At 43.6% G+C, this 17,975-nt stretch overlaps 3 protein-coding genes and 1 long non-coding RNA gene across 6 annotated transcripts in view; 2 read left to right on the forward strand and 2 right to left on the reverse strand.

Annotated features, from left to right (window-relative positions):
- Positions 1 to 49: 49 nt before the first annotated feature.
- Positions 50 to 4,226, reverse strand: poli (polymerase (DNA directed) iota). 3 transcript variants are annotated; one of them, XM_019885509.1, is made up of 11 exons: positions 4,124 to 4,226; positions 3,866 to 3,971; positions 3,665 to 3,790; positions 3,276 to 3,440; positions 2,969 to 3,079; positions 2,615 to 2,857; positions 2,337 to 2,515; positions 2,189 to 2,280; positions 1,620 to 1,753; positions 1,142 to 1,365; positions 50 to 654 (listed from the first exon to the last, which is right to left on the reverse strand). In XM_019885509.1, exons 1-11 carry the CDS (start codon positions 4,202 to 4,204, stop codon positions 211 to 213), a joined length of 1,905 nt encoding a protein of 634 aa, XP_019741068.1. In that variant the 5' UTR covers positions 4,205 to 4,226; the 3' UTR covers positions 50 to 210. The 3 variants fall into 3 exon arrangements, with proteins under 3 accessions (XP_019741068.1, XP_019741067.1, XP_019741065.1); XM_019885508.1 differs by having other exon boundaries at positions 2,615 to 2,854; positions 2,969 to 3,106; XM_019885506.1 differs by having other exon boundaries at positions 2,969 to 3,106.
- Positions 4,227 to 4,265: 39 nt separating this feature from the next.
- Positions 4,266 to 15,460, forward strand: LOC109525208 (putative exonuclease GOR). Its single transcript, XM_019885529.1, has 17 exons — positions 4,266 to 4,500; positions 5,052 to 5,584; positions 6,077 to 6,598; positions 7,077 to 7,184; positions 8,067 to 8,340; positions 8,643 to 8,947; positions 9,214 to 9,357; positions 9,442 to 9,556; positions 9,636 to 9,704; positions 9,778 to 9,918; positions 10,008 to 10,121; positions 10,854 to 10,927; positions 11,763 to 11,867; positions 12,201 to 12,316; positions 12,375 to 12,513; positions 14,927 to 15,047; positions 15,191 to 15,460. The coding sequence occupies exons 1-17, from the start codon at positions 4,335 to 4,337 to the stop codon at positions 15,316 to 15,318; spliced, it is 3,174 nt and encodes a 1,057-aa protein (XP_019741088.1). The 5' UTR covers positions 4,266 to 4,334; the 3' UTR covers positions 15,319 to 15,460.
- Positions 15,461 to 15,515: 55 nt separating this feature from the next.
- LOC109525196 (UDP-glucuronosyltransferase 2C1-like) overlaps positions 15,516 to 17,975 on the reverse strand; it is a 6,123-nt gene continuing 3,663 nt past the window's right edge. The window contains exons 3-6 of the mRNA XM_019885513.1: positions 17,110 to 17,241; positions 16,830 to 16,917; positions 16,541 to 16,760; positions 15,516 to 16,288 (exon numbers count right to left, since the gene is read on the reverse strand). Of these exons, the coding sequence (XP_019741072.1) occupies positions 16,003 to 16,288; positions 16,541 to 16,760; positions 16,830 to 16,917; positions 17,110 to 17,241 (726 nt within the window). The 3' untranslated portion in view covers positions 15,516 to 16,002. The remainder of the gene's footprint in view (positions 16,289 to 16,540; positions 16,761 to 16,829; positions 16,918 to 17,109; positions 17,242 to 17,975) is intronic.
- LOC109525211 (uncharacterized) overlaps positions 17,203 to 17,975 on the forward strand; it is a 16,559-nt gene continuing 15,786 nt past the window's right edge. Inside the window, exon 1 of the long non-coding RNA XR_002170095.1 lies at positions 17,203 to 17,280. This is a non-coding gene — a long non-coding RNA (uncharacterized LOC109525211). The remainder of the gene's footprint in view (positions 17,281 to 17,975) is intronic.

The following is a 17,975-nucleotide window of genomic DNA, read 5'->3' on the forward strand; positions in this document are numbered from 1 at the left end:
AAAGGAGTGTTTTTCCTGTGACATTATAGTGACAAGGAACTCATTTGAGGTAAGTTGAGGAGCTTTATTTACACAAAAAGTGCTTTGTGGCCATCTGCTGGCATCTATATGCATGTTCAAAACTTTTGGGGGTGATGGGTGGCAGCGATTCTGTGCAGGTTTTCGTGACAGGCCTTAGTCCCTTTTCAGGATACAGCATTTGCATCTTCTTTAAGCGGGTTTAAAATAATCCAACAAACTATTGGCCTGACTTCTCCTTCTGGTGCCTTTCTTGTCTTTGGCTTCTCTCCCGGGCTTCCTGGAAAGGATGGGGATCTTCGGAATTGGCCTGCGTTGCTCCCACTCTCTTATCAGTTCCGTTTGAAGGTTGGCCGGCAACTGGGAAAACACCTGGGGGTCCACATTTGGGGGTAATCGATACGTCGCGGTGATGTCGGCGTCACCACCGTCTGAGCATGTGCTACTGCGGGACGCCGTCACCGGCCGGGATGCATCCGCTGGGACAGAAGAAGTGCTCTGTGTGGGTCCGGCCTTGGGCGATGCCGCGTCACGGACGATCGGGCTCTTTGCGGCGTTCTCCGGCGGGAGTGGACTCATCACACTGAGTGAGCACAAACGATCTTCTGCACCATTTACACTCGTAGAGGAGTCAATCTACAAAGAATTCACATTGAGAGATGGAAATGTCATTTTCATGTTTTTCAAATGTTCCCGGTGAATTATTTTCCTTTTTTACAGCCATCCATCTTCTGTACCACTTATTGTCACTCGGGTCGCAGATACGCTGGAGCCTGTCATTGGGCAAGATGTGTGTACAACCTGAACGGGTTGCCAGGGCACAAATAGACAAGCAACCATTCACACTTTTTCCAGTAATGAAAAGGGAAAAAAAAAGAGTGGTACAAAAAAGGTGTTATATAAATGAAAGCCCTTATTATTATTTAGCAGTTCTCTGAAACATCTGATTTTGATTCATTAAATTTTTTTTTTTGGGGGGGGGGGGGTGTATTGCTCACACCAGTGTTTGTAATTCCTTTTTAGGGATTGTAACTCAAGCCCTCTAGTCCCGCAATCACCACAAAATATTTTTTTAACTTCGTAGAAGTAGCCGTAAGGCGGCAACAGCAAGGCAGTAACTTACATTTGAGTGTGCTACCGGGCTTTGACTTGGGTTCTGGGGGCAGGCGCTGGGTGCGAAGAAGGAAGTGATGGAGCCTCTGGTGCTGGCGGCCGGCGCTCGGCTCTGCAGGTTGCTGAAACACACGTTGATGAGGGTGAGGTGGAACGGAGCCGCCGTGTCCACCATTTTGGAGAAGAGCTTCATGGCCAAGGAGAGCAGCTGGGCGGAGGCATCGTCGCTGCTGGCTAAGATGGATATTGCCGGAAATGAATAAAGCAATGACCTCTGCCAAGGCAAATTGGACCAGCACCAAATTGTCCATAGAGCCACATTTCCTGTATGACTCGGATTCATTGGGTAAGCTATTTCCTTCACAAACAATAATAAGGTTTTCGTTTTAGGAGCCAGTTGTCCATATTTGCTGTGTGTTGCAGAAGTTTGAAGAAGGGTTTTTGTGTCATGAACACTTTGGTGTGACTGACAAGTTGAACCTTGTTACCTGAGGTTATCTTGTGTCCGACGTGGTTGGGGATGGGACACTGGCGGCTCTCCCGACTGCACCACTTGTTGCTCGCCGAGTATTTACGAACTGAGAGGCGGAAGGTTTGCGGCTGCCTGCCGTCTTTGCGCATCCTGTATTTCACACAAATAGTAAGTTACAAGTTTCATGTGTCACCAAGTTTTTGTCTGGAAAGAACATGAAATGAAGGTACCAGTACTACTTTTTTGTTATTTTGTCCAACAAATTTGAAAAGCAAACTCATGAAATGCCTTCACAGTCTTGTGACTTCATTGCACACTGCACGCCTTGTGCCGAATGTAGCAAAGCAGTCCTAGACCATAACTAAGCCTCCTCCCCATTTCACGATAGGTAGTGCTTTTTTCTTGGGACACACAACACAGGCACAGGTTGGTACCGTTCTGTTTAATGGTGGAAAAACTTTTAAAAGATTGATATGGGTCTCATTTTTTTTCCGCAAAAACCTGGCATTTGAACAGGGGGGCGTAGACTTTTTATATCTACTGTAGTTGCATCACGCCATCATCGTAACAGGAAATGACTCTGACCTCTCCACCAGGCTGCCCAGGAGCTGCTGAATCTTGTCCATCACTTCTTTCACGCATGACATTTTCTTGAAGGAGTCTTCATCACTGAGAGACTAAAATCAGGCCATTAACATCGATGGTACACACGAATGACACTTTACGCCATTACCTGCGGCGCACCCGTGGGGTTGACGGGAGAGTCATCCACGCCGAGGGACAAATTTTTTAGATGCGCCGCGCACGGAGAACCCAACTCTCTGATCAACGCAGTCAGAGGGAAGAGCTGCAGGTCGCTGACGCTGACCAATCCCAGTGCTTGGAGCCTTTTGGCTGTTTGGTGTCCAACCCCTGAAGTGACATTGACAAACAGTGGTCACAAACTTAAATGACAATTTTTAAATCTGATGTGTTGTGCCTAATGGATTTTTTTTTACTAACAATACATACCTGGTATTTTACGGAGGCCGCCGAGGCTGCCCATGATATGATCGACATTTTCTGGCAGCAGTGTGGTTTGCTGGTTGGGCTTAAAGGTTCCCGACACCAACTTGGCCAAAAGCTTGCTGGTGGCGACACCAGCACAGCTGGTGAGGCCCAGTCGATCGCGAATGGCTTCCCTCAGCTCTGCGGCGACGTGCGACCCTAAGGCCAACTCTGGGTGAAAGCTGGCTTTAATCTCTGCGGCCTCTGCTGTGCATCAAAAACCATCATATTGCAGAAAAAAAGGGAAATATGTAAATAGTGAACTACAGATACACATTCGTTACTGGACGTAGTTTCGCAAGTTGTTCTGGGGTTTACTTGAAGTGCTGTAAACGTAGCCTTTAAAAGAGGACACTGGTGTGCATGTCAGCCGTTTTTGTATTATCTCTGTGATGTCCACAAAGTTCTCGTCAAAGCCAAGCCTCTCTACTAATGGACAGAAGGACAGCAGCAGGTCTTGTATGAAGGCAAAGAAATGGGAAAAGCAAGAAGAGAAACATTAACAGGCACTGATATAGAAAGGGCTTATAAATTCATCTCAAGTAATGATACAAACAACCTAATGAAGTTATGCACTGCACACTGAGCTCCGATATCATCCAAGTGCTGTGGCTGTGCGGCCTACCTGTCACTTGATAAGACATTACTCTGTAGTGCGTCAGGTCTTCTCCTTTCACCAGCACTAGCTGAGGACATTTCTGTTTGGCGTCGGTGACTGACATGAGCTTAGTGACACCCTGCTGCCTCGCCACATAGTTGCACGTGACTACGATGTACTTCTGCTGGATACCTGATGGGATCACAAACATAGTAAGGGGACCTTTTGTTTAAAATGCACCTCTGGAGTGCTTGTTTGAGAAATGTAAAATTACCCACAAAAAAAAATTAAAAAATCTTTTGTGAACTGCCTAGTTCCCAAAATGTGTCAGAGAGCAACCCCTTCTGTATTTCGATTAATTTACATAAGCGCAGCGTCTTCACCACATTTTTTTAATCGAGTCATTTTGGGGTTACCGAGAGGAACGTCTCTCAATGCTGGGTTTCGGATCATTTCCACCTGGGCATAGAAGCAATCCAGGTCAAAATGCAAAATGACTCTGTGTGCAGGTGTTGGCCTCTTACTGAGGCTCGGTCCTGAAACTGACAGAAAATATCAGAGACACTTTAAGCACGTTTGTATGGAAACTACTGTAGTTTTCGTTGTTGTGACGTTACCAGAAACTCGACAGGTTAGGTGCGAATCCGTCAAATGTTGCTTCCATTCGGTGTCATCCACTTCCATCTCGTCCTCGCTGCTTTCCATTGCAAAATTGTGAATTGTCTGTGTAAAAGTTGAAAATAGAGGTCGATGTTTTTACTCACTGATAGCAGGAGAAAGTGAAATACCACAAAGAAAGACACCAATGGCGCGCTGAAAAACAGCGCCATCTTTCGCCAGGATGACTTTGCTACAAAGCAATTGAAAAAAATTACCTGACACTTGATGGTGATAAAATTGAAACAGTGTGCCAGGACGCAAAATACACCGACAGGAAAGCTTTTTAATAACACCATATTAACTTTAAAAACATTTTAAATCGACGCCCAACGCGTCTCGACTTCCATATAAATCAGATTGGGCGGCAACCGGGCCTTTGACAGTGTGATCCACAACCACCCGGCCGAGTGGTCGGGTCGAGCAGCGATGTTCCAGTCGTCTGGCCTCTTCGCCCGGGTGCCCTGTCCTTTCCCCAGGCGCTGCTGCAAACGCCCCCATTGCTGGTACAAACATCCTGAGGACGGGGGACGTTTGTTAGGTTACTCCTCGCCGTCGTCGTCATGGTGGTCATTACCGCCTATAGAACTAACAGGTGAGCAGCGAGAGCGCGTTCATTTTAGCTCGAGACGCCATTTTGTTTCTAATCGACGCGGGGATTAAAAACGCATAAAAATAAGAAAAACAGTTGGCCGTTTAATTTTAAAATTTAGATTTTAGAACTTGCTGGAGAAGAAACGGGAGTTGAGTAATTGAAGTGGTTATCAAGGTTGGGTTGGGTTTCGCTGAAGTGTTGATATTTCTCAAGACGAAATTTGTTTGGTTTCGGGAATTGTAATTACTTAAAAGTTAATTGGTAATGTTTTCGCAACTTAACGATTTAAAAAAATGTCACAAAAGACTATGGGGTGAAGCTGTTATTGTAAAACTGCACACAAAACAAAAGACGGAGATTGAAACAAAAATGTTCAACCAAACCTTATAATTTTCTTTATCTTCAAAAAACTCCTATTTAAACACACCCATTGAAGAGCCCTGCTCACAAACCTGTTATCTTTTTTTAACTACTTTTGTTTTCAACCAAAGGATCTGTAGTTGTACTGAACAGTGTGATTATGTTTTCCGTCTCTGATTGCGATGCTGCAGGTGCCCAAGATGGCATTCAGTCCACCTTGTGTACGCCACAAGTTGTAGACTATGCCAAAGATAAGTCCTTCCAAGAGCTGGAACACATCAACAAGAAGATCGAAACAGCTAAGTATGAAGTAGAGAAGGAGCAGAGGAAGCTGTCATGCTACCGTGCAGTAGAAGGTGAACATACAAATGGCTGTTGGTATATACGCCCCAATAGGATCAAAGCACCCACCCAATCGAGGAAGTACGTGCTTGACAATTCCAAGCCAAGGACCGACTTGGAATACGATCCCATGTCCAACTTCACTGCCGAATTCAGGTCATACAAGTCGTCTAGTCTGGCGCTGAAAGGGAAAGAGGTGCACCAAGTTGATTTAAAAAAGCCAGTCAGCCATCACGTGGCGCCGTATTGCTCTCCATCCTCTGAGATACAAGATGACGCCTACGATGATGACGTCCTGATAATTGACATACCAGACTCACCTAACAGGAAGTTGGCTCAAGCTCACTGTGATCTTGATACTGTCAGCACGCCAGTGCAGGAGGTTGGTACCATTATTGCAGACCATTTTTTTTTTCAGATACCTACCCGACCTACAGTACCTACATACACTCAGTATTAGTAGCAATGTGACAGGAGTTCCCAAAAGAATAAAAAAAATGTCAAAATGCGAAGTCTGGTTGGATAAAACGCTTTAACCTGAGTACAAGGGAACAAGAATTTTGAAAAGCCTGATAAAGCCTTCTGGAAAAATTCAGCTTTGCGCGCATGTTTTTTTGAGGAATGTTTGTGAATGGTATCGCCTAAAAAAATCGGGTTAAAAATACCTTCAAACTCAAGTAAAATGGTTCAACTTAATTTCTGAACATTATCTTGGATTGTTTTGTTTCATCTTCCACTACCGAATAGGACAGGCCCCTTTTTTAAATAAACACCTGGGTTATTCTTAAATAGACTTCATCTTTAAGTATGTTGTTTTACACATTTACTTAAAAGCTCTTAAATACTCTTATGTTTAGCATCCTCTGCCCTGCAGAATTCCCGGAACAAAGATCGCAAAGCATCAGCTTCAAGTGTGGTTGAGCTGATTGAGTGTGTGGAAGACTTCACCAGCAAGAGTCCCAATCACAAAGTTAGTTGTTTTCAGTCCACTGAAGTTGAACCAGATCACATTTCGGACGAGGACAACGAGACGGTTTGCGTCAAGGTTCCAAAGTGCTTGGAGACGAAGCGGCACACCGCAGAGTGCCAGCTACCCAAGAAGACAGAAGAACGTCAGGAATCAATCTGTACTATACCAAACAGCCACCAGGAGTCAGCAGAGGCCTCCCCGGGCAGCAGCCAGCTTTCAATAGAAATCCTCTCATCTCCCAAAGAGAGTTTTTCTTTGAAAGCAGCCAGTGATACGGTCATCATCATCAATTCCAGCTCAGACGAAGATGAAGAAGAGATGGATGTGGAGCTGTCTGACAGCGACCCTGTGGCGGAGTGTTACCGCATCTTCATGGAGGCAAACAACCAGGAAGGTGGCGGTGATCAGGAGCAGCCAGAGGCGCCTGTAGGTTTGCTTCCAAATTACTTGAAAAGAGCAAAGTGCTTACTTTTAAAAAAAATATTCACATTTGCAGTTATTTTCACTGTTTAGCTTGCCGATAAATGCAGAAATTAGTCCTGGTTTAAATTCACATTTTATTGGGCGTGTTTTGACAACATAGGTTGTTCTGCTTAGTTTCGGCCAGTATATTGTCAGCAAATTTCGTGTTTCGCTTGACAGTTTCTTCACAAAACAAGTTGGACTCATCAGTACAGTATTTCTCGTCTTATTTCGGGAAGAATTAAGCACCATTTCACACTTGAGGGGCAAATTCTGACCATTCAGAGAGCATGGGTGTTGCAGGCTACAACATAGATCTGGTTTCCTTCGGAGGACCATTATGACTGTTAACCCCAATAGATGTTAAAGTAGCTGCCTTCCACAATAAAATCTCCAACTCAGGAGCAATACTAAATCCTGTTGTTGTTGTTGCTGCTGCAAGATGGAACCGAAGGATGTGGAGAAACCCAACCAACCTGACATTCCAGCCATCAAACCGCAAGAACTGCCAGCGAAGAGGAGGATCGCACATGAATCCAAAGATGCAGAGGTTTTACAGTATACATGCTCACCTATTCATGTTTTGTGCAAAGCTCTGTCTAAATGGGGAAGGTAGTGGGATCAAGCAAGTATGTGATGCATTTCTATGGAGTGAGAAGCTTTGTGTGTCATGTAGGAGTTTAGACTGGGTTTCTTGGCATTTGCACTTAGGGTATCTGAACGTGTATTTTTTGTCCAAAATAATCCATCCTTTTCAGTCAGGTACTGATTAGACAGCACAATTCTACAGGTGTGCCTTTATGTTGCTTACAACAAAAGGACAATCTAAATGTGCCGTTTATTGTACACTGCACAGTAAAACTTCTTATTTTTAAGTGGCTCTTTTATTTGTGGCAATTATCGGCACACCTGTGCAATTGAGGCGTCACTGTGTGAGAATGGTTGTTCCACTAGATACTGCCAGCCATCTGATTTAGCCTGCATATATTGGTTCTTTAAACCTCATCAAATACTTGTTTTCAACACATTTCAGCATAGGATAATGAATGGCATAAATTCCCCCCCAAAAAATCAAAAAATTTTTTCTCTGCTCTCTAAATTTAAACACTAATCAACAAAGTATTGTAAAACAGTCAAACATGCAATTAATTTGCGTATTATCAATGTCTTTGTGACAAGCATCGAGGCCCAAAAAAAAGTTATAGTATTTTATTAATTATATACTTTGTAAAATGTTATTCGGTTACCAGATTTACATTGCCAATTATCTGGATCAGCCCCGCCGAAAAAAAATATATCGGTCAGGTCCCTGTTCAAACTTTCAATACAGGCAATTGTCAACCACCCCCGTCTCCACTTGTCTTTCACCAAACGTAACAGGGCCCGGGCCCCATATTTGTACTTAAGATGAAGTCATTTGTCGATTTGACAGGTTGCAGCAGTGAAAAGGAGGCCGCAGGTTCAGGTGCTGGTTCCATTACGAGGACCAGTGAAAGCATCCCCAGCCTCTCAGCTTGTTGGCGGTGTGCCCAAGATTCAGCAGGTCCAGCAGAAGGCGGCCATTTTGACAGCTGCCCTGAAAGGAGGCCAAGCGTTCCTTTCGTCCGTTGGGCAAAGGAAGCCCATGCCTGCTCCTCTTTCAGTGCCTCATCCTTCAACTCCTCCTGCAGCGACTGTCAACACTTCGCCTGCTCATCAACAGAAAGGTCACTATAACATTCACCCATGGTTACGATGCTTTATAGTGCAAAGAACCTATGCTTGTCAAAATAGACGACATCCCAAATTAATTTTTGTTCACAAGAAAAATTGCTGTCAATGATTGTACTATGTAAAAACAACAAACAAAAAATGCGATATTTGCTACCCACAGAATCTGCGGGCATAAAATGACTCTTGCACTTGAAGTAAAAAAAAAAAGAGTTTTTTCAAATGTAAAATATCACAGAAAAAAAATCTGACTAAATGTACAGTTCCAGACCGAATGTCACCTTCTATCTCGTCACAGTGTGCGTCAAATACATACCTATGGGCTCCGCCGTCCTCAACGTGGACAACAACATGCGCCTGATCCTCCCTCCGGGCACACTGCCTCCCAACTCCACCTCCAGCGAGGTAACCCCAGTCCTTACCCCCATCACTCAAGTGTGCCTGGGCCCTATCACTGGCAAAACGCTGAGCGTCCCAGCGCAGACGTATCGCTCCACTGCGCCTCTGCTCATTCCTGCCGCCGCACGAAGACCCTCCCAGTCCTACTCTGCGGTGTCTGTTCCAACCGCCACCAGTAAAACGCCCAGCCAAGCCGCTATGAAGGTATGCGCTGTTGGGAAGTAACGGAATACAAATACCGGTACATTGTACCTGTACTTTACATTTTTCAGGTATCTGTTAATTGGGTATTTACTTTTTTTTTTTTTTGGTTTTTTAACTGTTACTTCCTCTATTTAAAAACTGACATCTGCACTTTTAGGGACCACTATACACAGTTTGTGCGCTTTAGGTGCCTCCAGAAGTATGAATGGGAAAGCGCAGTTGAAACGTCGCCACTGAAAACGTCAATTTTATTTTGCTGTGAAAAGCCAGGAGCCACCAAACGAAAAGCAAAGCAGCAGAGCGAGGCTACCAAAGAGAAAGTGCCCCATGACATCCGACAGCGCTACGTCACCCAGTTCACGGAGGCGTTCCTCGATACGTCCGCCGATATCGACGAGGCCTTCAAAAAGGTGATCCTGTCTCTTGCTTGGAATGTTGACACTCCATGACAAAGTGCCCAGCATGATAGTCGTTTGTCCCGTTATGGTCGACAGGCCCTAGCTGAGGAGAAAACTGTGTACAATCGCAGTGTCAACAAGCTGAAGTATCTTAGCATTGCTGTGAATGCGCTGAAGAGATTAAAAAAGCAGAATTCTGTCACTTGCAGTGGTGAGGAACACCTGCAAGTGTTTTCATAAACCGTCAAGATTGCCTTTCTTGATTGCCTTTTTTTTCCCCTCTGACTTAGATGAGAAAGCCAATGGGAAAAATCCTAAAGGAAATATTCCACTAAACCGGAAGCAGCTCAAAGGAAATGGTGAATGTCACGCTATGCTGCAAATTATTTCCCACTACTGCTGTAGTACAGTAAATTCTTCTTTCCCATGCAGATGACGCTTCTTTGTATGAGATTTTAAGGGATTACGTTCTAAGTGAGGAGCAGCTGATTGAGAGTAACTATCCTGTCCACCACCCTGAGAAACCCGGCTGCGCTGTCCTTTTCGCCAACAATAAGAAGGGCGGCAACGACCGTAAGCTCCCAGACATGTACTGACTGTTGTCGTCACCAGAGGGCGCACTTTAGCTGCATTGCACTTCGTGACTGCTTGTCTCCGAATAGCCCTGAAGAGGATTTGCTGTCGGTGCGGAGCCACATACTCTGTGAACAAAGCGGGCAAGCACACCCGAACGGAAGAGTGCAACTATCACTATGGGAAAGGAGTGGAGAACAGAGGTACACGAGTAATATGGTTGTCAAACTGGGCTCTGCGAATCATAACTTGGTCGGCTCAATAAATTATCATGTCGTATTTGTCGAGATGCGTCACTTGCACATGGAGACTGACGGACAATTAAACAAACATTAAATCAAGTTTACAGCTTTCTTTTTTTCCCCTTAAAAATGCAGCTATGCTCATATTAAAACGTTTTTTTCATTTGAAAATGGGAATTTTATTGTTGAAAGAATGGAATTTAAAAATTGGAAAACAAAAGATACACTTTTTTTTTTTTTTTTTTTACAATATAATGGTACATTTTGAAGAGAGTAAAGGAATATTCTGCAGAATAGAAGGTGATTCACTTGATAGAATTGGATTTACTTTGCTCATTCAACTTTGCCTTTAGGTCTCATATTACTACCACTTGCCCTTGGAAAAATGTGACTATTCTCACAAGAGCCCGACTTTTTATCATGACAATGCATCCTTGTAAAAAAATACAACTTATTTTTCTTTTAACTTATTTTTTCTCTAAAACAAATAAGAATCCATTATCGGGACACTGCTACGTTCCTCTCATATAGTCCACTTTTAAGTTCCTATGGCATTTAGGGGTCCACGGTTTTGTAGTATTCGACTTATGATTAGTTCCTTGGAAGATGTTCTATCCTGTAAAGGGTCCTATTGATGCATGAAGTTTGCGCACCCTTTATAAAGTCTCTTGTTGCTGTGTGTACCCACCACAGTGCCAGGCGGGGTGGAGACTCGCTACAGCTGCTGTCAGGGAGTCATGGGAGCACCCGGTTGCCAAATTTTTAAGGTGAGACCCAGGTTGACACAAGACTTGGTGGCCCACTTTTATGAATCTCTCTCTTAATCTGCTCATCTTCTACAGTTGCATGTGCACGATTCCCTTACCATGGATGGATTTGTATCAACCATCCCCAGACGTCCTGCAGATAGCAGCTGCCCCGGAGTCTACGCGTTGGACATTTTATTGTTGAAAAAATGGAATTTAAAAATTGGAAAACAAAAGATACATTTTTTTTTTTTTTTTTTACAATATAATGGTACATTTTGAAGAGAGTAAAGGAATATTCTGCAGAATAGAAGGTGATTCACTTGATAGAATTGGATTTACTTTGCTCATTCAACTTTGCCTTTAGGTCTCATATTACTACCACTTGCCCTTGGAAAAATGTGACTATTCTCACAAGAGCCCGACTTTTTATCATGACAATGCATCCTTGTAAAAAAATACAACTTATTTTTCTTTTAACTTATTTTTTCTCTAAAACAAATAAGAATCCATTATCGGGACACTGCTACGTTCCTCTCATATAGTCCACTTTTAAGTTCCTATGGCATTTAGGGGTCCACGGTTTTGTAGTATTCGACTTATGATTAGTTCCTTGGAAGATGTTCTATCCTGTAAAGGGTCCTATTGATGCATGAAGTTTGCGCACCCTTTATAAAGTCTCTTGTTGCTGTGTGTACCCACCACAGTGCCAGGCGGGGTGGAGACTCGCTACAGCTGCTGTCAGGGAGTCATGGGAGCACCCGGTTGCCAAATTTTTAAGGTGAGACCCAGGTTGACACAAGACTTGGTGGCCCACTTTTATGAATCTCTCTCTTAATCTGCTCATCTTCTACAGTTGCATGTGCACGATTCCCTTACCATGGATGGATTTGTATCAACCATCCCCAGACGTCCTGCAGATAGCAGCTGCCCCGGAGTCTACGCGTTGGACTGTGAAATGGTGACTTTGTTCACGTCAATTCTTTACTCAAGTATGAAAAAGGCAAAGCATTTTTTAAAATCATAGTGAAGAACTAAATACTGTACTTTATGTACCGCGACTAGATGTTTTCTCGGAGTATGCTTCAATGTTCCGTATTCATAAATTTGCCAAATAGATGCATGTTTATGTAATTATTCATTTTTAGCAAGGATGTCAATTCCTCATGGTAGAACTTGCACCCCATTACTACCCGATTATAGCAGATGAAATAGCATCACGCTCATGTGAATCTCTGAGCAGCTTGAAAGAAAAAAAACATGTCAGCAGTTCAAAATCCCTTTGTGTTGTCAGTGTTACACTATTCACGGTTTGGAGCTGTCGCGAGTGACAGTGGTGGACTCGAGCCTCCAAGTGGTATACGACGCATTTGTCAAGCCACACGATGAGGTCATCGACTACAACACCAGGTAACGAGCTCATAATGGAAAAAGCTCCAGGAGCCTGTTGACGTGGCACCTTGTGCAGGTTTTCGGGCATCAATGAGGAGGACGTGAAGGCCAACCACGTGTCTCTGGCAGAGGTGCAGAAGACCTTATTGAGCTTCATCAGTGCTGACACCATTCTGATTGGCCATGGCCTCGAGACAGATTTCTGCGCCCTCAAGGTGACACTCTGACAATATTATTTTATTTTTTTATGGAAGAGCATTTAATTGTCCTGCTTGTAACTGTATGTTGTTGAGAGATGAACATTTGCAGGAATATCTTTTTTTCTGAAAACCAATTGAAATCGGATTAATTGTTCTTCTTGTGCTGCTTGAGCATTTTTTTTTTTTTTTTTTTTTTTTTGCCAACTACACCCTAGGTGGTGCTAACCAAGGACAGTAAAAAGAAAAAGAGAGAAAACAAGTGAGAAAATGCTCTCCATGCTTACTCCGATCACCTGAGCTTAACTTTGAAGAAGTCTGTTTACTTTTTCTCTTTCAGGCAGGAGACAAGCTACGAGCAAGCTACCTTCGGTCGGTCTTCAACAAAGCTAAAAGGCAAGTGAAATTAAAAAGTTTGAATGTGGTTTGCGTCGGGGTTTATATTTCAGACGTATTTTTATGTTAGATATGGGCATCGACAGTGGCTGTGAAAAATAGGTTTTGTGTCATATACTTTTTGCCTTTTTTTTGGGGTGGGGGGGCAAAAGTACGGCAAAAGTGGTGTGACAAATCCACCTCAGAGACTGAGATTTTCATCCACTTGCTTTGAAATGGCAGTGTTAACTTTCTCAGGATGCGTGAACGAAACGTCAACAGAAGCTATTTTTTTTTTTTTTTGAAATTTTTTTTTTTTTTTTTTTTTTTTTTTTTTTTTGTTGTTTGTTTTTTTTTTTTTTTTTTTTTTTTTTTTGCCACCCCATGTTGTGCCTTAAATTGGGTTTGCAAGAAACCTTCGCAGTTGGGGGGGACAGCTCAGCGGAGACAGAATGCATGACTGACGAGGTGGCAAGTATTTCTCGTGCACTCCCAGGCACACTTCCCGCGGCCTCCATCGTTGGCCTACATAAAAAAAAAAAGTTTCAAACTTCTCACATTAGTGTTATGGTAACACTATTAAGAACAAGCCATGCTACCAATGTAGCAGCCTTGGCTCATGTTGAAGCCGTGGGTCTGTGCCTGCAAGCAGGAAAAATGATCTGGTCCTTTTTCTTTGGATTCTTGCAAATCAAATTGGAGGCACTAGATGGGGCCAGAGAGGGCTCTCCCCACCAGCACCTTCTGCCCCTGCCAATGGTCAGCAACTGCCATTATTTGAGGAAATATGGTCTGTGATGATTAATAACTGTTGTGATTTCTCTCCAGTGTTGCCAAAGATGAGAAGGAAACGTGTGCTAAACCAAGCCACGTTCGCCTCTTAGGACGTGTGTCCACCCAGTGCTACCATCCAATTAATCTCCTCAAGTGAGGAATGTGGGGATGATGATGATGCCCCGGGGGGTGTGAAAAGGGAGGATGTCCAGTATCTGCTGGTTTTTGTTACAAGAACTTTGACAAGGATAATCATTCCAGCTTCTCCCAATCCTATGGACTTTTGTCATCCCGTTCTCAAGTGCTTGCCAAAAATGTTAGACAAGTCATTTTATAACTTGGTTATATTGGTCAAATGCAGACTAAACTGTGTTAGCAGTGGAGGAAATCAAGACAATAATGACAAAGCGTACCTCCTCTATTAGGATTGTTTTTATCGAAGTCACAATTGAGTCTGATTATGAAGGTAGTGGGAATGAATTAGGTCATTTTTTAATGCCACCAATTAGTCAGGACAGTCTTATCAGACCCACTATTTAGCCTATTGGCCTCCATTTTACACCCTGCCCTGCACCCAAAGTAAACATTGGACAGTATTTGCTATTGTAAGCCACCACTAGCTTGTCCTTTGAGGAATCTCCTTTGGTAGTAGAGGCAGCAAATGAGGCCCGAAATCATTTACATTCATTCTCATCACACACTGGTCTCAAAACGTTGGTGATATTTGGCTTTGTTCACTTTTTTAGTACAATTTGGACTGTGTTGCTGTTATCTAACAAGGAGCTGTGTGACAAAAATCAGCCAGGAATGCCCCACACAATTTCCTGCTTCCATGAAATTTGGGTTTTAAATAGTACTCTTTGTCATGCATTTCACGTTTTGGCGTCATCAGACCAAGATTTAACATTTCCTCACTATTGAGAGGCTGATGGTGTCACGGTACCATCAGCAGGCTGCAACAGAGATACCGGAGGAGTCACAGAAAGGCATGGAAGTGGACGTTCTTGAAAATGTGAATGCATGTGTTGTCAATTTTGCCATGCAGCTCCTTATTCGAGAACAGCAAGTTGTACCAAAAATACAGAAATGTTGGATGTGCATATAAAAGTCTAAGAGGGTTCACTTGTAATGTAAAGGTCATATTGCATTTTAGGTTCATCCTGACATTTCACCCGGAAACTAAATAGCATTAAGTTTTTGTGAATATGAATTGCTGCTGTCATCGCCGCCGCCACCAGTGATGGACGCTACAGGACGGTCTGTTTCTCTCTCCCACTTGTAGTTGCTCCACGGCACGGTGGTGGACACGGCAGCGGTCTTCCCCCACCGCCTGGGCCCCCCTCACAGACTGAGCCTCAGCAGCCTCACAGCAGAACACCTGACCAGGATCATCCAAGAGAGCGGTGGGTCTCTCTTGGATAATCCGTAGCCCATTATCTCATTTTTAATAAATGAGCCGTTTGGTGTGTAGAGTGAGATTGGTGACAAAATGGGATCCTGTGTCAGTCTAAAACACCCCCCCCCCCTTTCCCCCCTTTCCTCCCAGTGTGTGGCCACGACACGGCAGAAGATGCCGCTGCCTGCATGGAGCTCATGTTGCTGAAGGGCAAAGATGGCAAAATGAAAAGAAATGATGGCAAAAACACATCAAACCCACCCACAAATTGCACATAGTTTGAAAAAAGAAAAACCGTTACGTAGCATGTTGCATTATTGAGTCATGCTGCTGAACTTTTTGTTAATTTTGATATTGTTTGTGTTTATACACTGATGTAAATGCACTTAACTATGGGTTAAGACATGACTGAAGTGGGTGGGGGTGGTTTGTTATTGTGATATAATTGACTAAGTAAAAAAACAAACAAACAACGTTTTTTGTTGTCATTATGAGTCAGCCAATGAGCTGCCAACCTTTAATGAGCTCAGGTGGTGGAAATGCACATGGCCACGCCTGTGAGACTTGTGATTGGTTAGCCATTCTGCATCTCAGGTAGGCGTATTTTGATTTTAATCATTTTGAAGTTTGTGTTACAATTCATTTCTATTTGGTCCACACGTTGATCACTTCACCACAACATTAGGTACATCTGTCCTTTGCCACCATCTGTTTCAAAGCATGCGTAAACCACAAATTTTGACGCTCAACAAAGCGAAGGTTTGAGTGAGTAATGGTTCACAACTTTTAAATTCAAAGGACTGGTATTTATATATCACTGCGGCATACACCCACCCTGCAGTTTGTAGTATTTGTCACTTTTTTGACAGCGCTTGCATCGGTTTGCCTTACTCCACCTATATCTAATGTTTGTTGTGCATATAAAATGTACAAAGTCATAGCACGAACACAACTTGTTTCCATTACTCCGCCTTCTTCTTTGTCTTCCTGTTCCGGCCGCAGCATCTACGCAGGCAACACCTGCACATCTTAACGAAGAGGAACGTTGACAGCAGGACCACGGCAAGCAGGAACCCGGCCACGTCCAGGCAGTGGTACTGGTACCAGGTGAGCTCGTGGGATTGGACCCTGAGGTGCTTGGTGCCCTTATGTCTCATGGTGAACTCGATCCAGAACACGGCCTCATCCAGGGCACTCTTGGGTCGGTCGTGGTGGATGACTGACAGACGCATGGCGTTCTCCTTGTACCTGGGGGCAAAATACAAGTATGATGGCAAAGTGACTTTTTAATGGCTTCTGTCCAAATGTTTTGGTCTCTGGAGTGCCTTCCAGCCCATACATGTATATAGATATACATCCATCCATTTTCTGATACGCAACAGCAATCATTTGTAATATCATGAACAACAATACATACATTAATTGTCATACAAGCGTAAAAACAATTAATATATGTTAAACGTAAACAGTAAAAACCTCAGGGATGTAAAAAACCCTTACGACTTGTCCTCAATGACGGTCTTGATGGCGTTGCTGAGGTCCTCGGACGACATGAAGTTGAAGTCCACGGTTACAGCGGCGCCCTTGGCCTTCATCCGCACCATGTTGTCGGGCTGGTCGGCGAACATTGGAATGCCTACCATGGGTACCCCGTGGTAGATGGCCTCATAAATGCCGTTGGTGCCGCCGTGAGTGATGAAGGCTCGCGTCTTGGGATGACCTGGATGGGTGTTGGGCTGAGTTCCAACTCTTTGCCTGAGGAGGCACGTAAAAAATGGCGGGTACTAACCCAGTAGGTCATTCTGAGGGATCCAGTCGTATAGTCTTGTGTTGGGGCCCAAAGTATCTGGTTTTTCTCCGGTATACCGCCAAAGCACCTAAAAACAATCGTTTTAAAGCACTTGATCTCAAGTTTGTTCAGTTAAATCAGTTGTTCCGTCCACGAGCTGTTACTTGAGCTCCACAAAAAAAAAATGCAAGACATTATTGTCATTTAAAAAAAGTCTATCCAGATAATTGAATATTCTTGTTCTTATCATGCAGGTGTACATTTTCAAGATAAGTCCAACCTTTTGGGGGATCTGAGCAAGACCTGAGGCAATCATGTTGGCTTTCTCATGGCTGACGTTCTTGACCATGGATCCCAGAGTGAAGACCACAACGCCGTCATCGCCCGAGCTCTGCACAAACTCTTCCATGTCCTGAATAGAAGAAGGGCACCAAACAGTGGAACCTCAAAGGTTAAACACAATGCACTCAATTCTTTTCAGTGGGAAATAATGGATATGGTGTCCTCCGGTAATTAGATGTGTGTATTAAAAAAAAAAAAAAGAATTAATTCAAATAGGAATCAGGCCGCTTCCAAATGTAGATGTGTATAAATCGTATGCGAGTGTAGTGTTAACGTTCAGATCTGAAATACTTTGACTCGCCACATATTTGTGGTTTAGCATTCACGCATTGGCCTATTTCCAATATTTTTTCCCCCCCTACCCTCCATTATTCACTTTTTTTGTGTTCATGGTGGTGAGTTGAGGAGCTTCATTTCGACAATAGTAGTCCTTAGCCATCATTTTGTAACATGGCACAGTTTAAACCATTCGGGGAGAAGAGGGCATGAGTTACTTGAGTATTTTCGCCACTCTTGGCTGGGCTCAGTCTCTTTCCCGCCTTGCCCCGTTAATGGCAGCTTCACGTCATCCAAATGCTGTCCATCAATGGCCTAATACATACATGGCAATTTTCCGCGGATCCGCGGAAATCCGCCGTTTTATTTCTTAAATTGATCATTTTTGTGAATCGTCTAAATCCGTTGAGAAAATTTTAGGGGCGGTCAGGTACCTTATCGTCGAGTTTTCACGAGCTCTCCCGAACAGTCTCTCCGTTTTCCGTTTGTAAACAGCCCTGCGATTGGACGTGTATGAAAGCTTCAACT

The sequence above is a fragment of the Hippocampus comes genome, unplaced genomic scaffold (genome assembly GCF_001891065.2).
Source record: "Hippocampus comes isolate QL1 unplaced genomic scaffold, H_comes_QL1_v1.1 scaffold78, whole genome shotgun sequence".
Classification (NCBI taxonomy): Eukaryota; Metazoa; Chordata; class Actinopteri; order Syngnathiformes; family Syngnathidae; genus Hippocampus; species Hippocampus comes.

Bases quoted from the DNA above. Each gene is read 5' to 3' on its own strand.
- poli (XM_019885506.1), bottom strand. From the start codon at position 4,204: ATGGTGTTATTAAAAAGCTTTCCTGTCGGTGTATTTTGCGTCCTGGCA. The intron at 3,972-4,123 runs GTAATTTTTTTC...ACTTTTACACAG, and splicing joins TTATCACCATCAAGTGTCAG to ACAATTCACAATTTTGCAAT. The intron at 1,754-2,188 runs GTCAGAGTCATT...TGTGAAATACAG, and splicing joins CTGGGCAGCCTGGTGGAGAG to GATGCGCAAAGACGGCAGGC.
- LOC109525208 (XM_019885529.1), top strand. From the start codon at position 4,335: ATGTTCCAGTCGTCTGGCCTCTTCGCCCGGGTGCCCTGTCCTTTCCCC. The intron at 8,341-8,642 runs GTCACTATAACA...ATCTCGTCACAG, and splicing joins GCCTGCTCATCAACAGAAAG to TGTGCGTCAAATACATACCT. The intron at 12,317-12,374 runs GTAACGAGCTCA...CACCTTGTGCAG, and splicing joins GTCATCGACTACAACACCAG to GTTTTCGGGCATCAATGAGG.